This window comes from Dromiciops gliroides, chromosome 6 (genome assembly GCF_019393635.1).
Source record: "Dromiciops gliroides isolate mDroGli1 chromosome 6, mDroGli1.pri, whole genome shotgun sequence".
Taxonomy (NCBI): domain Eukaryota; kingdom Metazoa; phylum Chordata; class Mammalia; order Microbiotheria; family Microbiotheriidae; genus Dromiciops; species Dromiciops gliroides.
In genome coordinates, this window is record NC_057866.1 from 249,913,135 (window position 1) to 249,938,979 (window position 25,845).

Sequence of the window (25,845 nt, forward strand, 5' to 3'; positions counted from 1 at the left end):
CTAGGGAATGGTTAAACAAGCTGTGGTATATGATGGTGATGGAATATTATTGTGCTGTAAGAAATGACAGGGGCAGCTAGGTGGCACAGTGGATAAAGGACTGGCCCTGGATTCAGGAGTACCTGAGTTCAAATCCGGACTCAGACACTTGACACTTACTAGCTGTGTGACCCTGGGCAAGTCACTTAACCCCCACTGCCCCGCAAAAAAAGAAAAAAAAGAAATGACAAGCAGGATGACTTCAGAAAGGCCTGCAAAGACTTGTATGAATTGACGTATAGTGAAGTGAGAAGAACCAAGAGAAAACTGTGCACAGAGACAGCAATATTGTTTGATGAAGACTTGTGAATGACTTAACTATTCTCAACAATACAATGATCCAAGACAATCCCAAAGGACTATTGATGAAACATACTGTCCATCTCCAAAGAAAGAACTTATATTGATGGAACACAGACTGAAGTGTGCTATTTTTCCACTTTCTTTCATTTTTTTCTTTTATTCAAGTTTTCTTTTACAAAATGACTAATATGGTATTGCTTTGCATAAGCATACATGAATAACTGATAACTGATTGCTTACTGCCTCAGGGAAGGGGGAGGGGAGGGAAGGAATGAGGGATAAAAATTGGAACCCAAAACTATAAATTAAAATGTTTATTACTTTAAAAAAAGGAATAAGGAGGTGATAAAAGGGTGTAATCATGTTATTTGTTCTTCTCTGTACCTATATCCCATTCTACTTTTCTGTCCAACCCTATGAAAATCCTGTTCTATTGTTAACAAACTGTCCTTACTAGTAAATCTGTGCCCTCCTTCCATGAATTGCTTTGTATATATTTTGTATTTAATTTTAATTGTATATGGTGGGGTTTTTTAAAATTCAAAATGTAAGCTCCCACAACTCAGGGATGTTTTACTTTTAGTTTCTGGTAAATATAAGACCCTTAAAAAATACTTGTTCAACTGAGTTACATTTGCAAAAGCACAGGCAAATACACTGTTGTCAACCTTTGTTAGGTTCACTTCTAGACAAGAGCTTGTTATTCTTACATTTTAAGTTGTGGTCCAAAAATCCAAATTCCCAATGGTAAAGGCAGAGGATGGTAGAATACTGGAACACAAGTTCCAAACAATAATTTTCTACCACGGAATAATAGCAGGGATTCAGTAGAAGTTCAGGTTCTAAATTGTTGGTCAGTATAAAGGGAAACTGGTGGCTGACAGATGGAGTCACTAGTCAAGATAGGAAGGCCACCAAACTTAATAAAAAAAATACCTATAAAGTAGGAAGAATAGCAGTTGAGACACTCTGAAGTTCACAAGAGCTAAGAAAGGAGCAAGCTATGTAACTATGGCTTCAAATGTTTATACAAATATGCACAAAGTGAACACGCAAAATAGAGGGTCAAAGAGGTAGAGCTGATCTAATAGTAATGGCTAAGGCTCATGAGGAAGGCCCATGACTAGAGTATGACTTTGGATCAGTGCACCTTATGTTAAAAAACAAAACAAAACTGGATAGGTAAAAGAGTGTTGGAGGCACCAACTAATTTCCTAATACTAGCCTATTAAGAATGTATACTAGGTGGCCTCAGACACTTAACACTTACTAGCTGTGTGACCTTGGGCAAGTCACTTAACCCCAATTGCCTCACTTAAAAAAAAAAACAGAATGTATACTAGGAAAAAAAAAATTTTTTTAATTAAAAAAAAAAAAGAATATACTAGGAAGAGGAAATCCATGAAACAGAGTGTGGAGGGGGCAGCTAGGTTGCACAGTGGTTAGAGCTCTGGCCGTGGATTCAGGAGAACCTAAGTTCAAATGTGGCCTCAGACACCTGACACTTACTAGCTGTGTGACCCTGGGCTAGTCACTTAATCCTCATTGCCTCGCCAAAAAAACCCCCAAAAAACAACAGAAGCAGAGTGTGGAAAGCATTTGGGTGAAGACCAACGGAGAGATAAACCCAAGCGATTTTTTTCATTGAAGTGTACCAAAGCCCATCTGGACAAAAAAAGGGAAATATAAGTGTCCCCCAAAACCGTATTATGTTTTTAATAACACATAATTTTATAACATCTTTTCTTTTTTCAGAAAATAAATATAGTAGTTATTAACGACCAAACTGTATGTGTATTTATTTATTTGTTTATTTTAGGAACACTCACAGTTTTGGTGAAACAATCTATAGATCAAGAATCTGAAAACAGATTACAAGCCTGGAGGAGAGGAATGATACATTAGTGATGGGGGACATGAATTATCCAGATAGCTGGTGTATGATTCTATATTCTCTCTCTCCCACTTTCTGGTTAAATTCCTTGAGAATGCCATCTACAATTAGTGCCTCTACTTCTTCTCCCACTCTCCTAAGCCTCCTGTAATCTAGTTTCCAATCTCATTATTCAATTGACAATTCTCTTTCCAAAATTACCAGTGATCTCTTAGCCAAATTTAATGATCTTTTCTCACTACTATAATCTTTGATCTTGGGGGCAGCTAGGTGGTGCAGTGGATAAAGCACTGGCCCTGGATTCAGGAGGACCTGAGTTCAAATCCAGACTCAGACTTGACACTTACTAGCTGTGTGACCCTGGACAAGTCACTTAAACCTCACTGCCCCACAAAAATAAAATAAAATAAAAATAAAATCTTTGCTCTCTTTGTAACATTTGACACACACTGCCTTTATTTGCTTAACTGTTATGTACTTCTTTATTAAAATGGGGGGATTCTGTGGAGGTATGGACAATTTCTGGTGAGAGACAGTGATAGAGAAAGAAAATCAAGAAAACTTTTAATTTTGAAAGGGGAACATTTAATTTGGTTTATGTTTTCAAAACATAAAATAGTAAGATGATATCTGTGGATACAGATAGCCAAAAATGAGTAAGTATTCATTCAAGCCCCTCTAGCAATAACTTATGAGAATATAAGTTCTCATGTTACTTAAAAATTTGAGTGGAGAGAGAGGGTAGAAGCCACCAAACAAACCAAGCTAACAAAATCTCCAAGCATCTGCAAAACTTTGTTTTTACTAAAAATGCAATAAAACTGCGGAAAATCTGGTATGGTGAATAGGGATTTGCCTACTTCCTCTTAAAAGCTTAGGAATGGTAGATCACCATGCAATATAAAAATCAGTCCAAATCACACACACACACACACACACACACTCACACAAATACCATGGACTTGAAAAATCTGATCCTTGCTTAATCACCAACCCTGCCTCCCTTGCTCTCTCCTGAGCATAGAAGAACTACATAGATGAAGCTACTATCTGTTCTCCATTCCCTGCCTGTGTGATGCCTGAAAATAAACCACTAAGAAAAGAAATGGCATAAAACTCAAATCTTTTCAAAGGTAAAGAAACACTTTGAAATGACTTTCTTCTTTTATCTCCATTCTCTAATCCACAGAATAAGAATAACCAAAAAATAAATAAATAGAAGACTCACCTAAAGTATTTTGAAATTTACAAAGCAGTTTCCTCTTAACTTTCTGAGTCAGGTAGAATAAGATTTATTATCATTCAGGCTGAGTGAAAGTAAGTGACCAGCCCATGGACATCCAGGGAAGTGTCAAAATCCTGATTTTCAAACCCAGGTTCCCTCTAACACTGGTCCAGATGAGCTACTAATGGTGGAGTGATGGGTCTCGATTCAGCAAATTCAATCTAAACCATTTTGCCACCAGAGTGAATCTATATACATCTAGCACATCCAAAGCACCTTCCCCTGAAATAACAATCTCCGTCGTGGTACAGGTTGCTCAGAAAGCCCCATACCAAGAGCAGAGCAGGGGGCAGCTAGGTGGCACAGTGGATAAAGCACCGGCCCTGGATTCAGGAGTACCTGAGTTCAAATCCGGCCTCAGACACTTGACACTTACTAGCTGTGTGACCCTGGGCAAGTCACTTAACCCCCATTACCCTGCAAAAAACAAACAAAAAGACAAAAACAAATAAACAACAACAAAAAAAACCCAAGAGCAGAACAACAATTCTGACTCTAGAAAATCAATATCTCCTAAGCTCTCCCAATGTGCAGAGAACTACATGCGGTAATAAGAAGGGAAGAGAAAGGATATTCAAGACATGGCCTCTGACCTCTACGATTTCATGAAAAAGAAAACAAAAAACAGATGAACAAATCTGAAAAAGAAAAAAAAACACAAAGAACAACTCTTTGTACCAATGTAAATTAATATAATATAAATTCTCAAATAAATATTGAGAGAATGCTAAGTGACTGGACTTCATCCAGAAAGGCTGCCTAGAAGGAATGAAGTTTGAATGAACAGGATACATGAATTGGCAGAGAAGGGGAAAGGGGTCATATCTTGAGGGGCGAATGACATTTGGAAAGGCTTCAAAGTAGGCACAAGTTTCCAAGGTTTAGACCTGGTCCCATGGTTTAGATCTTCTTCATTATAACATTCAAGGATCAATATTCCATTCCCACTCTCCTCCCATCTCACACACAACTACTAACCTTCTATGTTCATGGCCTCCCTCAGCACTTGGAGTTTCTTCTGCCTTCCCCGTATCCTGTCCAAGGCACTTGATATCGCTGGTGAGGTGGGTAACTCTGGTATATGTCGGACTGGGACCAGTCTCTGAGGGCCAAACACATCCAAGGCTAGACTTCCATCTGAATACCTTGCCTCCTTCTTCCTAGGAGCAGTAGAAACTTGTGCTTTCATCGCCTCAGGGAAACAGTGACGAAGTCTTCCAGTCTCTCCAAAGAGCATGTCTTCATTTGCTGGGTTGTCAGAGGAGCAGACCAAATCCAGAGATGAAGCCCAGACTTTCTGCTTATGAAGCACATTGGGACCAAGGTTACCTTTTCTTTCAGTGCCATTAGTTTTATAGTGATAAAGGGAACAGGGACCTTCTGAATCTTCATATCCAGGGTTGTAATCCGAGGAAAGATCCTTAAAATAATCTTCCTCATCTGCTGTGTCTCTGATGGAGAGAAATCCCATAGATTTACTAAGCCCTTTGTTAAGAAAGCTCTGTTGAGAGAATGCAGCCTTGGGTACAGCTAGCACATCAGAAGTGGAGCTTCTTCCTGCAATGATAAGAATCTATCATGTATGCACACATTTTTTTTTTCAGACTCTACAATGGCATTAAAATTTCAAGTGACTATTTTTCTTAAGATTCTTGAGAGGTAGAATCCAAATAAATTACCAAAAAAATGTTACCCTAGAGCATTTGAAAATGAAAATATATGCATACCTCATTTTTTTAATGACAGAAAATATTTCTGCTACTATGCAATCTATTTTAAAGACCATTATCCCAGAAATGGATTGAACATTAGATTATGTAGGTCTTCTTTCCCCTGCCTTCTAGATACAAAACAAATGTTTATTACCTCCAAAGCAATCCTAGGTTAGCCTAGTAAGTCAAATAAATAGTTTTTTAAATCTCTGATTTTTATAGATCCACAACATTTTGATCTGTTGATGCACACAATTCTACTTTCTAAGATTTACTGATACTTATTTTGTGATGAATAAAGTACATGTTATAGTGAATAGTCAAAGGCTCTATAAACTCTAATATACCAGGAAAGTGATTTTCAAACTTTGTCTAAAGTATACAACCATGCAGTCCTGGCTCTTATTATTGAAATTGACCATTTTTTTTCTCCCAAAAAATAATGTTCTAAAGGGTAGTTTAATTTCCAGGCTTGCCCACAAAAGCCTATAAAGGAGCTCAAAGAACTGAATGTGCAATGAAATATACTAAAAATATTTCTGCAATACTAAAAATTAAACCAAGTGAAGAAATGAATGAGACTAACTAGTATGTTGCTAAAAAATAAAATATGTAAAATGCTCATTTAATGAAAAATATGCCCAATTGTTGAAGGAAGGGGAGGTAGATAGAAACATCTATGGATGTCTGTGGTGTTTCTGGACATTTAAAAGTGCTTTAGAGCTTCACAGAACTGGCTATTGTGTCAAATTTCACTTCCCAATATATTAGGCTTTTTAAAAATGCAGGCACATTGTTAGCATTATTGTGAACCATGATTAGGGTGTGGAAGCATCACAAATGCAATAGAAGGAAAGATGAGTAAAAGAGATAAATTTTCCAGAGAGGAGGGGAGGGGAGGAGAGGAGAGGAGAGGAGAGGAGAAAAGGAAAAAAAGGTTAAAAGGGGAGTATCATGTAGTACAAACCAGAGATGAGCAGAAATTCCCAACAAGTGGCAACTTGGCTTCTAACAGAACACTAAATTAGAGAATTAAAATTGGAAGGGCGCTCAGAGGCTGCCCAGTCCAAACTGTACCTGAGCCAGACTCCCCTCCATGGCATACCTGACAAACTGATCATTCAGCCTTTCTTGGAGACCTCTAGGGAGTGAAAACCCATTACATCCTAGTGTGTCACATTTCACATTTGGTTAGCTCAAATTTAAAAGAAGTCTTTCCTGATGGTAAGCCTCAATTTCCTATTTGGCAACTTCTACCCACTGTTCTTGGTTTTATCTTATTTCTGTCCTCTATATTTAAATATATATTTGCCCTATATATTAAAAAAAAAATTGGACTGAGATTGAAACAGCTGAGCTATTTTTTTTTTAAAGGTAAAAGGGGGAAGACTGTGGACAAATGATCAATTTGAGGAAAAGAGACTAGAGGTGAGAAGGAAGTTACTTTGGCAGCAGAAAGAGTCCCCTACATGCATAAAACTATGAAGAATATAGCAAAAACAGTACTATCTTGGAACTGAAGGACCAGAGTTCAAGTTCCAATCCTTTGTTGGCTGAGGAAACCTGGGAAAAGTCACCTATTCCCTCTGAGCCTTTCTCTCCTCACCTGCAAAATAGAAGCACGACACTTGCACTCCCTACTTGTCAAAGATATAAGGAAAATACTTTGCAGGCCTTTAAAGGCCATATAACTGTGTGCTATTATTACTATTTAAAGTCGGAGAACCCGGATGTGAATCACAGATCTTAAAGACCAATGTGGATCTCAATTTATTCTAATGAAGAAGATGCCTCTAAGGTGCCTTTATCACTAAGTCTCCTGACTCTGTCATAGGAGTCACTATAGGCGTGCACATTCTTAGGAACAGAGATGCCCAGACAATTCTGACAAGAGCCCACAAATGTATGAGACACATTCACAGGAAAGAAGGGGTGGGTGATTCACAGCGGGGATGGTCTCCAAAGAGTCTCTCTTTTTTTTTTTTTTAAGTGAGGCAATTGGGGTTAAGTGACTTGCCCAGGGTCACACAGCTAGTAAGTTTTAAGTGTCTGAGGCTGGATTGGAACTCAGGTAACTCCTGACTCCAGGGCCGGTGCTCTATCCACTGTGCCACCTAGCAGCTCCACCAAAGAGTCTCATACCATGAATCTCATATAAACTGAAGTTCTGTGTTATTATAGTTCTGGTGTCCTCTGAGAACTTAGATGATCATTATTTCAGAGGCAACCACCAAGATATGACCAGAACCAATTCGGGGTTAAAGTAATGCTTGCCTCAGGCTCTGTGGCCAAATGTAACTAACTATACAACCTCGGGGGTGTTTGTTACTCTCAATATAATCATGGGAGTATGTATGTACCCTGTACATAGCTTGCATGTGCATCATTGTATTTGCATTGCGTTGTGCATCACCGATGGTATGTTGTCACATGAAGATGTGAGTTCCTTGAGGGTCTTTGTCTTTTCTTTGTATGCCCAATACTTGGCCCAGGGTCTGGCACATGCCAATATTAATAAATCCTTGTTAATTTGACTTATCCCAAGTAGCCATATGATTAGAGAAGCCAGAGAAATGAAAATCTAGGAAGCTAGATTTGACAGTGCTGTCTGTAAGAAGTCATGACAGAAAAGATTATTCCAACACCCATAAGTCATATAAGCCAAGTACCAAATTGGAGTGGAGTTTGGTTTTTGTTCCCCTCCCATACCCCTGCCCCAGTCAATGTTAAATCATCCCTAAGTAATTATTTCTGAGATCCCTCAAAATAATATGAATTATGGGATGTGGGTACTCTTTTAGGTAAACTAAGTCTATCGCCATGACATATAATTTAGTTTTTTAGATTTCATTCAGGCTCATAGCCTAGCCAACAAAAACAACTGCAAAGTAGTTTTCAAGACTAATTTCAGTCTCTCTTAATGCATTTTTATGTTCCATACAAACTGGAAAATGAGATGTTCCTTAACCTTGCACTATCCTCTCTTAATTTTTTAAAATTTTCTTTTATCCAAGCTACAAAAATCAGTTTTCTATCTCTCCCACCTCTTTTCTGGACCTCAATTGAGAAAGAAAAATAAAATCCCTGGTACAAAGATGCACAGTCAAGTTAAACAAATTGTCCCCATAGACCATAAAAAAACCCAAACAACTCAATTTGCACTCTGAGTCCATTACCCCATATTCAGGATGTGGGCAGCATGTTCCATAATAAGTCCTTTGGAATTGTGTTGGTTACTAGTTCTTTCAAAACTATCTAAAATATTGTTTTCCTGGTTCTGCTCACTCATTTCATTCTTTAAAAAAAGAGAAAGTTTTACGGATTTGTTTTGCTTTTACATTACGATGATTTAGAGACAGCTCCCACTTTTTAAGAGGTCTCTTACAACAAAGGAAAACAGGGAAAGAAAATTCATAATAGAGTGACCTAATTTGATAGTGCACGCGGCATTTCACATCTGTAAAATCCCCTCTCTGTTAAAAAAATAAAAATTCCATAAATGCTCTCCAAATCCAGACAAAAAAACCTGTTGAATCTGGATGCAGATTGAACCATACTATTTCTATTGTTTTTGTTGTTGTTGTTTTTCTTTTTTGAGCTTTTTCCTTTTTGCTCCAATTCTTCTCTTATAACATGACTAATGCAGACATGTTTAATGTGACTGTTGTTAAGGGGTAAAATTCTAGCTAGTCTGTCTAAAATATTTAATGAGTGGTCGCCAATAAATTATAAGCTTTAGCAAGAGTTAGACTTTTAAGCATTTATTAAGGAGAATAAGAATTTGGTAAAGAGAGAGAAAGGCCTAGATTCCTATCTATTAAAGGGAGAGCACATTTCTAGCTCCGCTCTCCACCCGAGTCCAGAGGAAAGAGAGTGAGACCAAGAGCGAGCGCCAGTCTCTTCCTTCCTCCTCCCACTAGCCCTTTGGTGTCACTTCCTGACACCAAAGAAAAGACTCCTGGTCTTGCCCTCAAAGACCTTCGCTTCATGGGCAGAACTCTTCTACAGTAAGTCTCCAGCAGGTGGCATCATTCCAATCGTTACACTGTACATATATAACCTATATCAGATTACTTGCTCCCTTGGGAAGGGGAGAACGAAGGGATGGAGGGAGAAAAATTTGAAACTAGAAATCTTATAAAAACAAATGTTGGGGCAGCTAGATGGCACAGTGGATCGAGCACTGGCCTTGGAGTCAGGAGTACCTGAGTTCAAATCCGGCCTCAGACACTTAAGACTTACTAGCTGTGTGACCCTGGGCAAGTCACTTAACCCCAATTGCCTCACTTAAAAAAAAAGTTGAAAACTATCTCTAAATGTAACAGGAAAATAAAATATTTATATGAAAAAAATTTTTCATGAATTTATTTTCTCTCCCTCCCACCTCCTACCCTATTGGGAAGAAAAGAGAAAAAAAATAAAATTTTGGTAACAAATGTGCATACTCAATAAAAACCAAACATTTAATGCTTGTATTAAAAATATATCATTTCTCTGTCACAGACAGCATAGTTCATCATTGGCCCTCCAGAATCATCAATGATCATTTTATTGATTATAGTACTTATAGCCTTCAAAATTGTTTCCTTTTACGTTGTTGCCGTTAATGTAAAATTTGTTCTCCTGGTTCTGTTCATTTTGTTTTTGATCAGTTTATAAAAGTTCTCAAAATTGTTCAGTTTTATATTACTGATGTAATAGTATAAATTATTCTGGTTCTGTTTACATCACCAAGCATTAGTTCACTTAAGTCTTTTTTTTTTTTTAAGTTAGGCAATTGGGGTTAAGTGACTTGCCCAGGGTCACACAGCTAGTAAGTGTTAAGTGTCTGAGGCCGGATTTGAACTCAGGTATTCCTGACTCCAGGGCCAGTGCTCTATCCACTGTGCCACCTAGCTGCCCCCCTCACTTAAGTCTTTTAAAAAAAAGGCTTCACATAAATTTTTTTTTTTTATCATTTTATTTTTTTGTTTTTTTTTGTTTTGGTTTTTTTTTTGGGGTTTTTTTAGTAAGGCAATTGGGGTTAAGTGACTTGCCCAGGGTCACACAGCTAGTAAGTGTTAAGTGTCTGAGGCTGGATTTGAACTCAGGTACTCCTGAATCCAGGGCCAGCACTCTATCCACTGCGCCATCTAGCTGCCCCTTTCACATAAATTTTTATTGCTGTTCTGTTTCTTATATCACCCTGGTTAACCCAAATATTCCTCGCCTTCCCCCTACCAGAGAATTATCCAATGTAACAAATGTGGTTTTGAGAGAGGGAGAAAAAAATCAATACAACTGATCAATACATTGGAAAAGCCCCAAATAATAAGGTGGCCCTGTTACCACTGGCTTTCTTCCCCTTATCCCTGATAACTTTCTCTCATTTTTTATGCGTTTCCCTTTGCAATTTTCCTCATTAGATCTTTTTTTCCTTCTGTTTTTATCAGGTTATTTGGTTCTTCCCCTCTTTTTTGGTTTTCAGTCAAATAGGTTCCTCCTTCCTCTCTTCTCTTTTAACTAGTGTTGTTTATTAGTTTTTCACTGTTGACTTTTTGTACCCCTTTCCAAAAAGGATTTTTCTCACTATATTATTCTACTCTCTTAATCAACCATATTCTTTTTCTGTCTACTCTAGACTCACAGATATGAGTCATATTCAGAAAGAGGCAGGTTCCTGAATAGCATATTCTGAGAGAAAGAATTAACAGAACCTATGACTTGGGAGAAAAGGGGATCTGACACTTGCCACACCCTGCTATTACATGAATAATTCAGACAGGGCAGGAAACACATTTTTTTCCTCAAGGACTAGCTATGGCTAACGAGGTTGATTATACATATCTGGTGATGATTTTTTTTGGCCAAGATAACTCATCAAAGAAAAAAGAAATAAAAAAAATCTTAGCAACCTCCTTCCTCTTATGAAGTAAAAGTTTCAGAATATTGACAGAAGACACTAAGAATAAGAGTTTATATTCTCTATGAACATTGACTTAGTTGTTACTACCAACTATTAGTACCAAGCTGTTAGTACTTTAATAAATGACTAAAGAATGGAAATAATATCGAAGGAACAAATTATAGTAATATTGGTATTATTGTTACAAATGACACCAAGAGAAAAATGATGCAGCAGCATTTATAACGTATATTAGATTGCTTGCTATCTTGGGGAGGGGAAGGAAGGCAGGGAGGGAGAAAAATCTGAAACTCAAAATCTTATTAAAAAATGAATGTTGAAAACTATCTTTCCATGTAACTAGGTAAAAAATAAAGTACTATTACGATTTAAAAAAGGATGGTGCAGCATATAATTCAAAATTTTTTCTTGGAGAGAAAAATGAAGGAGTTGGTTTCATCATGTTTTAGGGCAACAGAGAACATAATCTCATGGGATATTTAGTCACCTTGCGATGTTAATATTAGTATTTACTAAAAAGCTTCCATAAAAATAAGGGCAGCTTTTGTGTCACTTTCTGTTGTAGAAGATGATCTGGTAGGGAAATTATCTAATGGACCTTATTATTAGTCTCCACAAAAAAGATAGAAAAAAAATGTATCAATTAAAAAGCCCATGTCTACTTTCCTATCTCTACAACATTTTTCTCAGGATAATGTACACAAACCTTGAGAGGATACTTGATAAGCCTTTAAGACAGAATTAAGTAGGCTTTAAAAATTATGTTCAACAAGATTAGATCTTCAGAGTCACAAAACTAATTGAAAAGCATAGTAAATACAAAATCCTACGGTGTTTTTTGCTTGTTAACTATGAAAAAAATTGACTTGAAAGCACAAAACATAGCCTTGTGGGCTCTCTTGCAACAAGGAGTAATCCATATTCAATCAAATGAGTTCAACAATTTAAAATGTCCACAGACATAAAACCAACCGTGTGAAGAATATCTATTACTTTAATATGAAAGGAAGTTGGAAGAATAACCCACAGAACAGGTCCATCAGTATATAGATGTTTCCACAATAGATGGAAAATAAGCTGGATCACGAATGGAATAGAAGAACTTTTAGGAGAATGCAGTGTTCTGAATGACCTCATTCTTCTCCCTCAAATAAAGGTCCATCTTTTTCCTTTTAACAATACTCTTCATGGGTTGTCATGGAATATCACAGTATCTAAAGAATTAAAGCTTAGAGGTCATTCTAAGAGCAATAGAAATGCCCTGGTGGGTGCAAGGAGGCGGTACTATGTTAACAACAAAGAATTTGGCAAGATAAATAGCATCAAGTGATGTCATTACACTGTGTAAATCATAGAAGGAGGCAAGATGGTTATGTCGTGAAAGGATAGTAGCCATATGATGTTAAAGGAGCTAAATGAAGGAGCCTTGAAAGTTAGGTAGATTTCATCGCAAGGATGTAAGAAGAGAAAGAGTAGGGGGCAGCTAGGTGGTCCAGTGAATAAAGCACCAGCCTTGGATTCAGGAAGACCTGAGTTCAAATCCGGCCTCAGACACTTGACAATTACTAGCTGTGTGACCCTGGGCAAGTTACTTAACCCTCATTGCCCCGCAAAAAACAAAACAAAATCAAAAAAAGAGAAAGAGTAGGCATGGAGAGGTGGCTGATCCATGCTATCTCAAGAAATTTCATACTTAGATGAAATCTATGGAAATACTGAGTTTGATGAAAACAAAATATGACATTTCCAATGTTTTCTAGATGCAAGGGTTTGTAAACACAGATAAATAATAACTAAACACATAGAAACCTATAAAATAGGACTAAAATCCATAAGTACAGTCAATATGTGATTCATATCCTATTAGTATAAGCAATCATTTATTAAATGTTCTACTATTTTTTGGATGCTATGCTAGGTATTGGGGATAAAAAAAAAGAAAAGAAAATGCGATGGATCCTGCCTTCAGAAAGCTTACATTCTATACTGGGAGAGAATATGTACATGGATAACTGTATAGAGAACAAATTAAATATAAATTCAAGATAGTTTTGGGAGAGAGGGCCCTGGTAATTAGCAGAAGAGGCAAAACTTAATTTAGAGGGCAGTCCTTTAGCTGTGTCTTAAAGAAAGTATAAGGGTGGAGGTGGATCAGCAGGTATATGAGGTGGAGGTGGCAAGGGAGTGTCTTGAAGGCATGTGGGATGGCTACTGCAAAGCCATGGATACAAGAGACATACTGTCATTTCTGAGGCCAATGTGACTGAATCATAGAGTACGGGAGGAGAAGTGATAAATAACGAGGCCTGAAAAGCTAGGCTGGGGTCAGGCTGCAACAAGCTTTAAAACCAAAACACAATAGTTTATATCATACGCTAGAGGCAAGAGGGAACCGATGGAATTTATTGAAAGGAAAGCATTCCGGAAGCTATGCGGATGGGCTGAAGAGAGGAGAAATGCGGGGCAGGAAAGCCAAAGAGGTTTTAGGCTCCAATAGAAGTGATTAAAGAGGTGGCTGTAAATGAAAAGGGGATGCATGTGAGACATGTTGCAGAGGTAGGGAAAAGATCTGGCAACTGCTTGGTTATGTAAGGGTGAGGGACAGCAAGGAACATTAGCCTGCCTGAAGGCACAGGTGTCTGTATGTTGTGGCACAGGAGTCTTCTTATAGTGTTTCAATAAGAGAAGCTTTGAGGCCTTTCAAAACCATGTAAGGTAGTTCTCTAACAGAGGCCTGGGCCATTCATCAGCAGAATGCCCTGTTGGCTGGGTACCCCTGATGCATCAGCTCACTACAGAGAATAAATCTGATGACAAATGTGAAGCTCTGTCTGCTCTTTTGGACCGGGGCAAGACATTCTGCTTTTATTCTATTTGCTAGAACGTAGGATATATAACAAAATTTTCTTTTAACTTCAACTGTCAAAGGGGACTTCATGAAAAACCAAAACAACAACCTTTTCAGAGGAAATAACGAGAGGAAGTAAAAACTTGCAGACTAAATTTCAGTATCGCCCAGATAATAAACAGTAAAGTCACTGTGTTCAGAACAATGGGGGCGGCCTTGCAAAGTATATGTGCTGAACATGACATAAAAGAGTGGGAGGTCATGGCCCCATTTTCAGAAATCCAATAAAATGAAAACTTAAAACCAAACTATAAAAGCTTTCCTTATGGAGAGCACTGTGTAAAAAGGCACAAGCTAAAAATAGGGGAAATAGTCCTTTTATATGCTCTATGGAAAACTGTTCAACAACACAAAAACCCTTCATCCTAGAACACATTCAACTTATGCTAACTTCAGAACTCTGAACTGAAATGTGGCCTCACTAAACTGAAATCACAGGAGTGCAAAGAAACAGCCTTTAACCAACAGCAATCCCACTTTATCATTCCTCTACTCTATTTACTTTTTCTGCTAAAGGTGCTAAACCTCAGCATGTCTTTTTTAAAAATCCCACTTCAAAATGGTGTTTCTAATTTTTACAGAGAAGCATTTCCTAAGCTGTTCTCACCAAAGGGCACCCCACCTTGATCTTGTGCCAATGGAGTCAGAAGGAGACCAACTCCAAGCCACTGGGATTGTGATAGAAGATACAACTTTTAACTGGGCAGGAAAAGTCTGACCTCTCTCTGCTTAGCACAGGCCATTTCATCACTAGTAGTAAAGTTACATGAGAAGCTGAAGGTTCGTGCCTCAGCCATGGGAAAGATCACAACAATCACCCAAGGAGAAAGAACTTTTTTAAGGTCAACCACTCAAAGTTAAAACTTAATTTGTAAACAGCTCACTCATCCATGCCAACGAACCATTATATAGCAAATATTTGGCATGGATTTCTACTTATCTCATTATATCTTCCATTGAACATTTTTTAAAGTTATGAACTAAATCAATGACTATATGATGTTCTGTAGTCGATATTTTGAGAAACTATTATTCCCACCTTAAAGGAATGTACACCAAAATGTCACCAACATGCCCTGTTGCACAGTACTGCGGGAGTTAAAAGAATGCTACTGGAGGTATTTGTTTTAGTACCAGACGTGTAATTTCACCCACTTTGCCAGTGAGGAAACTCCTTCTATCAATAAAGATCAACTATTCTGCAATTTATATTCTTAAGGATTTTTCCAGGACATTCAGAGGTCAAGTGACTTGCCCAAAGTGATACAGTATATGTCTAAGGCAGAATTCATACTCTGACTTCTCTGTCTTTGAGGCCCAGCAGAGGAATCTGTATTTAAGTGTAGAGGCTCTGGGAAGCCACTATAATGGTCCAGGTGAGGGGGTGAGGAGGGCCTGAATGAGGATAATGGCTGTGTGAGTCAAGAGAAGGGGATGAATGAATGATGCTGTAAAGATAAAATTGACAAGACTTGGCAACTGACTAAATATGTAAGATGAGAATGTAGAGTCAAGATAATCAGAAAGATGCAAACTGAGGTGATCAGAAGAAGAATGGTACCGGGAATAGAGAAATACAAAAAGGAGCAGACTTTGGGGGAAAGATAATGAGTTCTAGTTTACAAATCTTGAATTTGAAATGCTTCTAGGACATCCAAATGTATGTTTTAAATAGGCAGCTGGTGATGCAAGACTAGCATTCAGTGGAGAAACTAGGGCTGGATATATAGATCTGGGAGTCATCTGTACAGAGATTACATTTGAATTAATGAGAGCTAAGTATGTTAAGAAAGAGAAAAGCATTGAGGGACATCCACACTTATGGAACGGGACATGGAAGATGATTCATAAAAGGAGACTTAGAGGTGATCAGACAGGTAGAAGAACTAAGATGAAAAAATGCCATGGAAACACAAAGAAAGGAACATTTAAAAGGAAAGAAAAGTCAACTGTGTCAAAAGCTCCAAAGAGGTCAAGAAGGATGAAGAATGAGAAAAAAAAAATCAGATCTGGCCATTAAAACATCATTGGTAATTTTCAAGAGAGTAGCCTAAGAGTACCAACAATAAAATGCATGTCTGCAGATGGCCTAAAAATGTTGGGATTTTCCACATTCTCTGTCCTAATTTTTAATATAGTCTAACACTGCTGGTTATGTAGAAATGAGGGTCATTTTTTAATTTTAAATTGGATCATCAACTTCCACAGTCAAAGAATTCACCTCCTAGGGACCAAGCTGGTGATATTGTCTCTCTTTACTTCTGCTAGACTGATTCTCAGTAGCAGACAAAGTCTATCATTGGGACCAGATTTCAAAAGCTTCAGAGCTTTTCCAGGTTGAGAGAATTTGCCATAGCTTGTATTCCACTGGAGAAGTTTTTTGGGAACTAGGGTCACCTCCCATTACAATGAGGTAATGGAACAGTACTTTTGTGTAGGATTTTAATGATAGTTAATCAAAACAGAAACCATTTTTTTGTCTCTTAATTTGTTTTATCTTCAACAATAAGCCACATAACAATAGTTATGTAGAATCCCACACAAAGAAAAAGGTATATAGTTTTATGAACAACCCAAATAATAAGCTTATATTTATCTAGAATCTAGAAGACTCAGACGTTTTTTAAAAAAATCTTGTATGGGGGCAGCTAGATGGCACAGTGGATAGAGCACCGGCCCTGGAGTCAGGAGTACCTGAGTTCAAATCCGGCCTCAGACACTTAATACTTACTAGCTGTGTGACCCTGGGCAAGTCACTTAACCCCAATTGCCTCACTAAAAAAAAAAAATCTTGTATGTCAGGAAGGGATAGAATTTGGAACTCAAAATTATAAATAAAAATCTTTAAAAAAATTTTTAGATGTATATTGCATGTCACCTAAATGTGACAGTGACTTAAGTGACAAAGACACAAACTGCAACTTGGAAGTGTTGTTTATCTTAAAGCAACATCCAGAGTATGTTATAGGGTCAGTAAAAATTCAGCCCACTCTTCGCCAAAATCTACACCTGGAATACTGTCCAATGAAAACTGATGCTCATAATTATGAAAAGGAGACACTCACAATCCCAAAGTGTCATCTGAATCATCAAAGAAAATATATCTTCAGTATACTTTTAGCACTTTTAGTTTTTTGAGTTTGCTAAAGCACAATTCAATTCAACAAGCATTTACTAAATGCCTCCTCTACTTGAGACATTATGTGGAGTGTTAGGGGTAAAAGGCAAAATGAAAAGTGGTCCCTACCCTCAATGTGTTGATAACCTAGTAGAGAAATGCTTAAATACAGATTAGTACATTACAATCTGAGGCAAGAGACTAATATTTGTAGGAATTAAGAAAAGCAGGGGTGGGATTTTTTTTTGAAAGGCTAAAATTCTTTATTCTGAACTTTATACTACATAATTCATACATGTGCTATATAAATGTTAGGAATTTTTTTTAAAAAAACTATGTCTCTATTACCAAAAGTGAGGTCAACCATGCTTTTCCCCCTCTTTTTCGCTGTTTGGTAATATACTGGATAGGAAAGTGGATGGAGGAAAAGGAATAAAAAATTGATTGTTTGATTAATTAGAAATTAAAATAATCGAGAAGTCCCAGGTTTAACACAGAGGGGCTTGACCTTGTGCAGCGTACAGAAATAGTTGCTACCTGGCAGTTTTCACACTCACTAGCCAGTTCCAAATCATAGAACAAGGGAGCGCTGAAGAAGAAACCTGTGCCTTGTGGTGGTGTCTGAAGGTGAACAGTGGTGTTGGACTTTAGAATCTGCACTGAGGGAGAAGTAAGTTAGAAGCAGCAACTGTGTGGTTCTGATCCCCAGGAATGATGTGGGATCTCAGTCTACATATACAGACACAGACACAGACATAGACACAGACACAGACAGACAGATACACACACACACACACACACACACACACACACTTTGCAGGGCAATGAGGGTTAAGTGACTTGCCCAAGGTCACACAGCTAGTAAGTGTCAAATGTCTGAGGCTAGATTTGAACTCAGGTCCTCCTGAATCCGGGGCCGGTGCTTTATCCACCGCACCATCTAACTGCCCTCAAAGACTTTTACTATTTTAAAACGCTTTGTTCTTATGTCTGAGTACAAACTTTGGAAGCAACATGGCGGAGTGGATAGAGAAGTGACCTCAGAGTCAGAAAGACCTGGTTTCAAGTTCTGCCTCTGAATAAGTGGTTGTGTGATCCTGGAGAAGTCATTTAACTTTTTAGGATCCCATGTACTTCTCTAAGACTAATGTTGTAGAGCACATGTTGATTTACATCATAAGAGGGACTTTCCTCATAGTTTTCTACACTGATGAAATCACTGTTCTAGATTGCCCCCCAAAAGATCAAATAAAGAAAAGCAAGAATTTAGACTCACATCATGAAAATATAGTAATATATAGATGAGAAAAACATTTTCTTATACCAAAAAGTAAGAGATGTGATAATAATTTAACTGAAGAAAAAGAGCCATCCAGGTTATTTAGTCATAAATGAACATTTGTCTTCTAGATTAAATTACAAAATGTTCAAGGAATTAATGATATTTTTCTATCATTTTTCTTATTTAACTTTTCATATTTTTAGCACAATAGGAAAACCATTACAAACTAAATGAATGAAGTTACTAATGTAGTAATAATGAGGGTTAAAATGGAAATTATTTACTCTGGAAATTTTCAATGTATTGACACTATTATCAAGTCATATGAATAACATTAAATAACTGATTTACTGATTTGTGTGGAAAGACCCAGCATCCTGCTTATAATTAACTAATTTCTTAGAACTTTTGATCTAACTTTCTCTATTTAATCCCATGTGGTCATAACTCACATTTATAATTGTTCCTGATAATCAGAATGTTTTTTGGCAGAGATAGATAAAGTCAACATGTGACCATGCATGACCATCCTTCTTACCAGTGGGTAGTCCTTTTCCTCTCAATCGGTCCCGAAGCGCTTGGTTTCTATCAGGACGCAGTTTCTGCTCATTGTTACAGGGAGGTTGATCCATCTGTATAAATAATCAGAAGTCAGCACTGGCAAGGACTCCTCTTATGCAAGCCTGCATCTCTCCTTTTAATAATCTGCACAGCAACAATATGTAAGTCACTTAGGAGTTTTTCTATAACATCCACAAAGGAACCAGAACCTCCTTAATACCTTGAATTCACTTTGCTCTGGTTAGACATGAACATCTCAGGTCTGACCCATTCACCTTCAGAAAATGAAAATGAAATGCAAATGTCAAAAAGTCATGTTCACATAAGTGAATGAAGTCAAATCAGCAAGCATTTATTATGTGCCTACTGTATGCCAGTAATAGCACTAAGAGCAGAAACAGTCCCTGCCTTCAATGACTTCCAACTCTAATGGGGGAGACAATATAGAAACAAGATATGAATAAGATACAGCTGATAAATTAGTGATAATCCTCAGAGGGAAGGCATTAGTCTTAAGGAGGATCAGGAAAAGCTTCTTATAGGTGGTATTTTAGCAGTCTTGATTAGAAGAAGGGGGGGAGGAGCAAAATCAGTTTATTTTTACTTAATTTGTTTTTATTTTCAGTTTCAAATTCTCTCCATCCATAGTCTCCCTCTCATCAACATTATAAATACATATATATATAGTCATGAAAAACCATTACCATATTAGCCATGTCCTTTTTTTCTCCTCCCCCAAAAAAAGGCAACAGAAAGAAAGAGCAGAAAATATGTTTCAATCTATACTCTGAGTGTATCCACTTTCTATGTAGAGGTTGATAAAATGTTTCATTCTTTGGCATCATGTTGGGTCACCAATGTTCCTCAGTACTGTGAAGATGATTATAATTATGAAGTTGCTGTTACTGTGTAAACTGTTCTCCTCACTTCATTTTGTATCAGTTCATACAAGTCTTCTCAGGTTTCTCTGAAACTATTCCCTTCATCATTTTTTATAACCCAATAGTATCTATTATGATCATATGCCACAACTTGTTCAGCCATTCCTCAACTGATGGGTATTCCTTCAGTTTCTAATTCTTTGCCATCATGAAAAGAACAGCTGTTTTTGTACAAGAGTCCTTTCCCTTTTTCCTTGTTCTCTGTAGGGTATTGACTTAATAGCAGTATCTCTGGGTCAAAGAGTATGCTGTGCAATTTAAGCATTTTGGGGGTTAGTTCCAAACTGCTTGCCACAATAGTAGGACTTGTTGACAGTTCCATCAACAATGTATTAGTATACTTGCTTTCCCATAGTCTCTATAGCATTTGTTGCCCATCTTATTGGTGTGAAGAAGTGAAACCACAGAATTATTTTAATTTTTCTAATTGTTAGTGATTGAGAACATTTTCTTTTAAACCTTTTTTTTTGGGGGGGGGGCAATGAGGGTTAAGTGATTTGCCTAGGGTCACACAGCTAGTAAGCGTAAAGTGTCTGAGGACAGATTTGAACTCAGGTCCTCCTGAATCCAGGGCCAGTGCTCTATCTACTGCACCATTTAGCTGCCCCAAGAAGATTTTCTTTTAATAAATTTGATTTTCTTCCTGACAATAGCCTGTTAACATTTCGTGAACGTTTTATCAAGTGGAGACTGGATCTTATTCTTATAAATTTGAATCATTTCCCTTTATATTTAAAAAAATATCACCTTTAACAGATAAACTTGCTACAAATATTTCCCCACTTACCTGCTTCTTTCCTGATTTTAATTGCATTGGTTTTGTTTCTTCTGAATTTTTGTGCATTTTATGTAATCAAAATTGTTCGTTTTATCTTTTGTGATCCTCTTTATCCCTTGACTGATCATTAACTCTTCCACTAATGACAGACCTGACAGGTAATTTCTTCCTTGCTCCTCTGATTTATTGATGTCACCCTTTATGTCTAATTCGTGTATCCACTGGGATTTTATTATTAGGATCTTATTTTGGTATGTGGAATGAGATGGTATTCTATGCATAGTTTCTGCCTCACTGGGTAAGATTTGGTACAAACCCCTTGTTCCAAACAGTGCAATTCTTTCAGCATTCTTTTTTCCTCCATACTTGTTTCATTTTTTCCTTCAAGTTCTTTCATTTCACTTGTATTCTCAACTCTTTTTTCTCTGATGCCTTCTCTCCACACTGTATCTTGTATGTACCAATTCATGTACATTTTGTTTTTCCCAGTAGAACATAAGGTCTTTGAATGTTTTCTGCTTTTTCTTCATTTCCCAGAATTTAATAGTGTCTGGTACATATTAAGTGCTTAATCAACAGCTGATTGATATAAGTATAGTGAAATCTTATCTGTATTCTTAAGACTGTGAATAACCAAAATATATTGATCTAATTCTAATCATCAATTTTACTTCTTCCTCATAAAAACATTCTCTTGGGGGCAGCTAGGTGGTACAGTGAATAAAGCACCAGCCCTGGATTCAGGAGGACCTGAGTTCAAATCTGGCCTCAGACACTTGACACTAGCTGTGTGACCCTGGGCAAGTCACTTAACCCTCATTGCCCCATAAAAAAAGACAAACAAAAACTTCTCTTAAGACTATCCAAATTCACATTAAAATTTTATACATTCATCAATTTCTGATGAAGATTCTAATGAATGAAGACCAACAGCAAAGGAGTTAGTCCACAAACGAGAAAACAGAAAATGACCTAGAAATACATTTCTGCATAATGCTTATTTTTAATCTTCTTGTGCTTCTTACAATGCACTAGATTCCATACCAGAAAACAGTAATCACCCAAACTGGATATCTTTCTTATCATAGTCTTTAAATTACTTAGCCTGTCTTTATGACCTCAATTCTGCTCCCTCTTTTCCTAAAATAAGACTTAATTGGGACTGCTCCTAAGAGAATATCATTATTTAAATGAACTAAACAGGGACATTATACTTGATTTCATTGTCAATCCAACTGGAAAGTTAAGGGGAATAAAATGAATCAACAGCTTCCAATTCTAAGGGACAAGGTATCAAAGATTCCCTTATGTGCTAACGATAGCCTTTGTAACAAGGACCTCAAAGCACTTCACAAGCAATAGCTCTATTATTTTCACACTTACTCAGTGCAATGGAATTCTTATTCCAACTTGAATTTGAGCCAAACTGAGGAGCAAAATTTTAAGTAACTTTCTCATGAAACTACTTTAAATTTTTGAACAATCAAAATCATTTGATAGTTGGAGACAGCAGGGCCTTCTACAAGTCGGTTACCAGTGATACTCTGAATAACACAGTAACAGGAATAAATATTTCTAGTACCAGACATAGAGAGAGAAAATCTTCCTTCTCACAATTTTACTATTAGTTATGGCTACAGGAATGAAATTCAAAAAGGAAAGGAGGCCGCTTTTTTTTTTTTTTTCAAAGGGATGGCTCCAAGATAAGAGAGAAGAGATGGCTATATTTGGCAATGAAGGTAACATTTTTGTTGGGTTTTGTTGTTGTTGTTTTTGTTTTGTTTGTTTGTTTTTGCAGGGCAATGAGGGTTAAGTTACTTGCCCAGGGTCACACAGCTAGTAAGTGTCAAGTGACTGAGGGCAGATTTGAACTCAGGTCCTCCTGAATCCAGGGCTGGTGCTTTATCCACTGCACCACCTAGCTGCCCCCAATGAAGGTAACATTTTTTTAAATTACAGGTATCTTTTGTTTTCACAAGCAAGTGAGGCTAACGTATCATGGACTGGGAGGCAGGACCCCAGGACTCAGGTTCTACTGTTGTCTCCCACTAGCCTATAAAAGAAAGGAGCTCAATTACATGATCTCTAAAGCCTTAGTTCTTTTTTTCTTTTTTTTTTTTTGTGAGGCAATTGGGGTTAACTGACTTGCCCAGGGTCACATAGCTAGTAAGTGTTAAGTGTCTGACACCAGATTTGAACTCAGGTACTCCTGACTCCAGGGCCAGTACACTATCCACTATACCATCTAGCTGTCCCTTAAAACCTTAGTTCTAACACTCTTTGATCCTATACTTTCTGAAATGAAATGTTCTATGCATTGTTAGATGAAGATAATTTACTATATCCTAGGTACCTCTTTTATTTTAGTTGGGTTTGGTTTTCTTTTGTTTTTGGGGGTTTTTTTGAGGGGCAATGAGGCTTAAGTGCCTCATTTTAAGTGCCCTCAGTCACTTGACACTTACTAGCTGTGTGACCCTGGGCAAGTCACTTAACCCTCATTGCCCTGCAAAAACAAACAAACAAAACAAAAACAACAACAACAAAACCCAACAAAAATGTTACCTTCATTGCCAAATATAGCCATCTCTTCTCTCTTATCTTGGAGCCATCCCTTTGAAAAAAAAATTGCAATTTCTTTCTTTCTTTCTTTCTTTCTTTCTTTCTTTCTTTGAAAGAAAGGAAGGAAGAAAGGAAGAAAGGAAGGAAAGAGGGAAGGAAGGAAGAAAGGAAGGAGAGACAGAAGGAAGGAAGGAAGGAAGGAAGGAAGGAAGGAAGGAAGGAAGGAAGGAAGGAAGGAAGGAAGGAAGGAAGGAAGGAAGAAAGAAAGGACTATAATTTTTTTTTAAAAGCATCAACAAACTACTTAAAACAATGAACCAAGGGAATGGTTAAGTAAAATGTGAAAGATTACTTTTGAGCCATAGGATGAGATAAATATTAGGAATTCAAACAAACATGGAAGACCTGTATGAAACTGATGTGGAATGAAAGTAGACCAAAATGAAAGCATTCACAATTCCTACAAAGCAATTGGGCAGCGAATTCAGATTAAATGTCAGGACCAATCTTGAGACAGATAAGTGAAAAAGAATACTTCCCTGTTTTCAGTAGTGGGACAAGGGAATTATAGATACACAACAATGTATCTGATACCAAATGAATGTCTGTTGGTTTTGCTCAACTGTTTTTCTTTGTTATAAGGAAGAGTTCAAAGGCAAGATAGAAAAGGTAGAAATATTAGGAAATTACTGTGACTTTTTAAAAGGCATTACTAAAATTTCAAAAATAAAAATAGATATGTATAAAGGCAAACAATTTAAATGCAATATTCTCAGATTAGAACAGTGGCTTACCCCAGAAAGGCTTCCAAGAACCAGCTTTACCAACTGTTTTACATAGGAGAAAGAAGGTGCACAGTTGCTGTTCCTAATGTGGGCACTGCAAGCATCCAGGACAGTCCGTATAGAAACACGAGCGTAAATAACATCCTCACACATGCCAAGCAATATGCTGTTCAGATGGTCTCCAAGCTTGATAGGCTGAGTACAAAGGAGGGGAAAAGTCATCTTAAATTCACCTTTATAACTAATATAATGATAGTTTTCATCATATTAGATAAACTAGAGACATACCTCAATGAAATAATCTCATAGGGAAATCGTAAATAAAATGTCAATAAAAAACCCTCTTGAAGAAATACCAGGGGAAAGGAGATGGAGGAAGGGGAAGGAGGGGGGATGGTTTAGTGGGATTCTCCTTTTGATTAGTAGGTTATTAGCCTGTATATTTAATATACCTAAAACACTTCTCTTCCCCCACACAAAAAGCTTTAGTACCTGAGGTACTAATGTAAATTAAAGCAACTCTAGAGTTTTACCTCTATCACATTGGCAAATTTGACAAAAAGGAATATGACAAATGCTGGAGGGGCTGTGGGCAAACAGGTAAATTAATGTACTAATTGTTGGAACTATGAACCTAGTCTAGCCATTCTGGAAAACAATTTAGATCTATGCCCCAAAAGTCACTAACCTATCCATACTCTACAATGCCATTAATAGGTCTATACCTCCAAGGAGATCAGAGAAGGAGGAAAAGATCCTATATGTATAAAAATTTTTATAGTAACTCTATTTGTGGGCAAAGAGCTAGAAAGTAAGGGAATTAAGTTATGGCTGAATCAATTATGGATTATGGATGCAGCAGAATACTATTGTGGTATAAGAAATGAAGAAAGAGACCATTTCAGAGAAACAGCAGAAGATTTGTATGGGCTAATGTAGATTGAAGTGAGCAAGAACCAAGAGAACATGGCAAAAAGAGAGAAAGAGAGAGAACATGGCAAAAACAAACAATTCTGGAAGACTTAACTTTGATCAATGCAATGATCAGATGACTAATGATGAAGAATCCTACCACTTCCTAAACCATTGTGCAAAATGAGACACATGTTTGTGGATATGGCTAATATGGGAAATTGTCTTGCTTAACTATACTTTTCTTTTTCCCAGCAAGGGGCAGAAAATGTTCTTTATAAATGTTGTATCCTTCTCACTCCCTCTTCCAATAGAAATGTAAGTTCCTTAAGGGAAAGGCCAGTTTTGTCTCTGTTTTGATATTCCCAACACCTTTTACCACGTTTAGCAATAACAGGTGCTTAATAAATAAAATAGGTGCTTAATAAATTCTTATTTAATGGTGCTGAATGTCATCATTATGAATGGTACTGCACTATACCAGGGAAGCCAAGGAGGACAGTTAATTGAGATTCTAGTTGATATCCCTTGGGATGAAAAGATGCTGCTCTTCTGAGGAGAATAAGTCTAAAGATTGGTCCTGGCTTCAGAAAATAACCCTTCACAAATACTTGAAGTAAGTGATCAGTATTCTTAAATTATCTAGGTATAACCATCACTTCTATTATGAGATGATAAAAATCAACATCATAAGTTAGTTTTTTGATAAATTTACACATTCTTATATATGCCACATTCTACAATTCTTTGAAATGTATCCACGATAGATTTTTTTGGTCATATTTCACATGTAATTTAATTGTGTGGCATACTTCTGATAACTATTTTCTGAGGTAATTAAACTTTCCTTTATTATCTTTAAG

General features: G+C 37.1%; 1 protein-coding gene across 5 annotated transcripts in view; it reads right to left on the minus strand.

Moving 5' to 3' along the window:
- The window catches only part of PTPN13 (protein tyrosine phosphatase non-receptor type 13), a 235,606-nt gene that overhangs the window by 144,875 nt on the left and 64,886 nt on the right, over positions 1–25,845 (minus strand). For all 5 annotated transcript variants that reach the window (XM_043971895.1, XM_043971899.1, XM_043971897.1 and 2 more), the window contains 3 exons: positions 24,080–24,265; positions 18,985–19,078; positions 4,500–5,078 (listed from right to left, as the gene is read on the minus strand). In XM_043971895.1, coding sequence (XP_043827830.1) covers positions 4,500–5,078; positions 18,985–19,078; positions 24,080–24,265 — 859 coding nt within the window. The remainder of the gene's footprint in view (positions 1–4,499; positions 5,079–18,984; positions 19,079–24,079; positions 24,266–25,845) is intronic.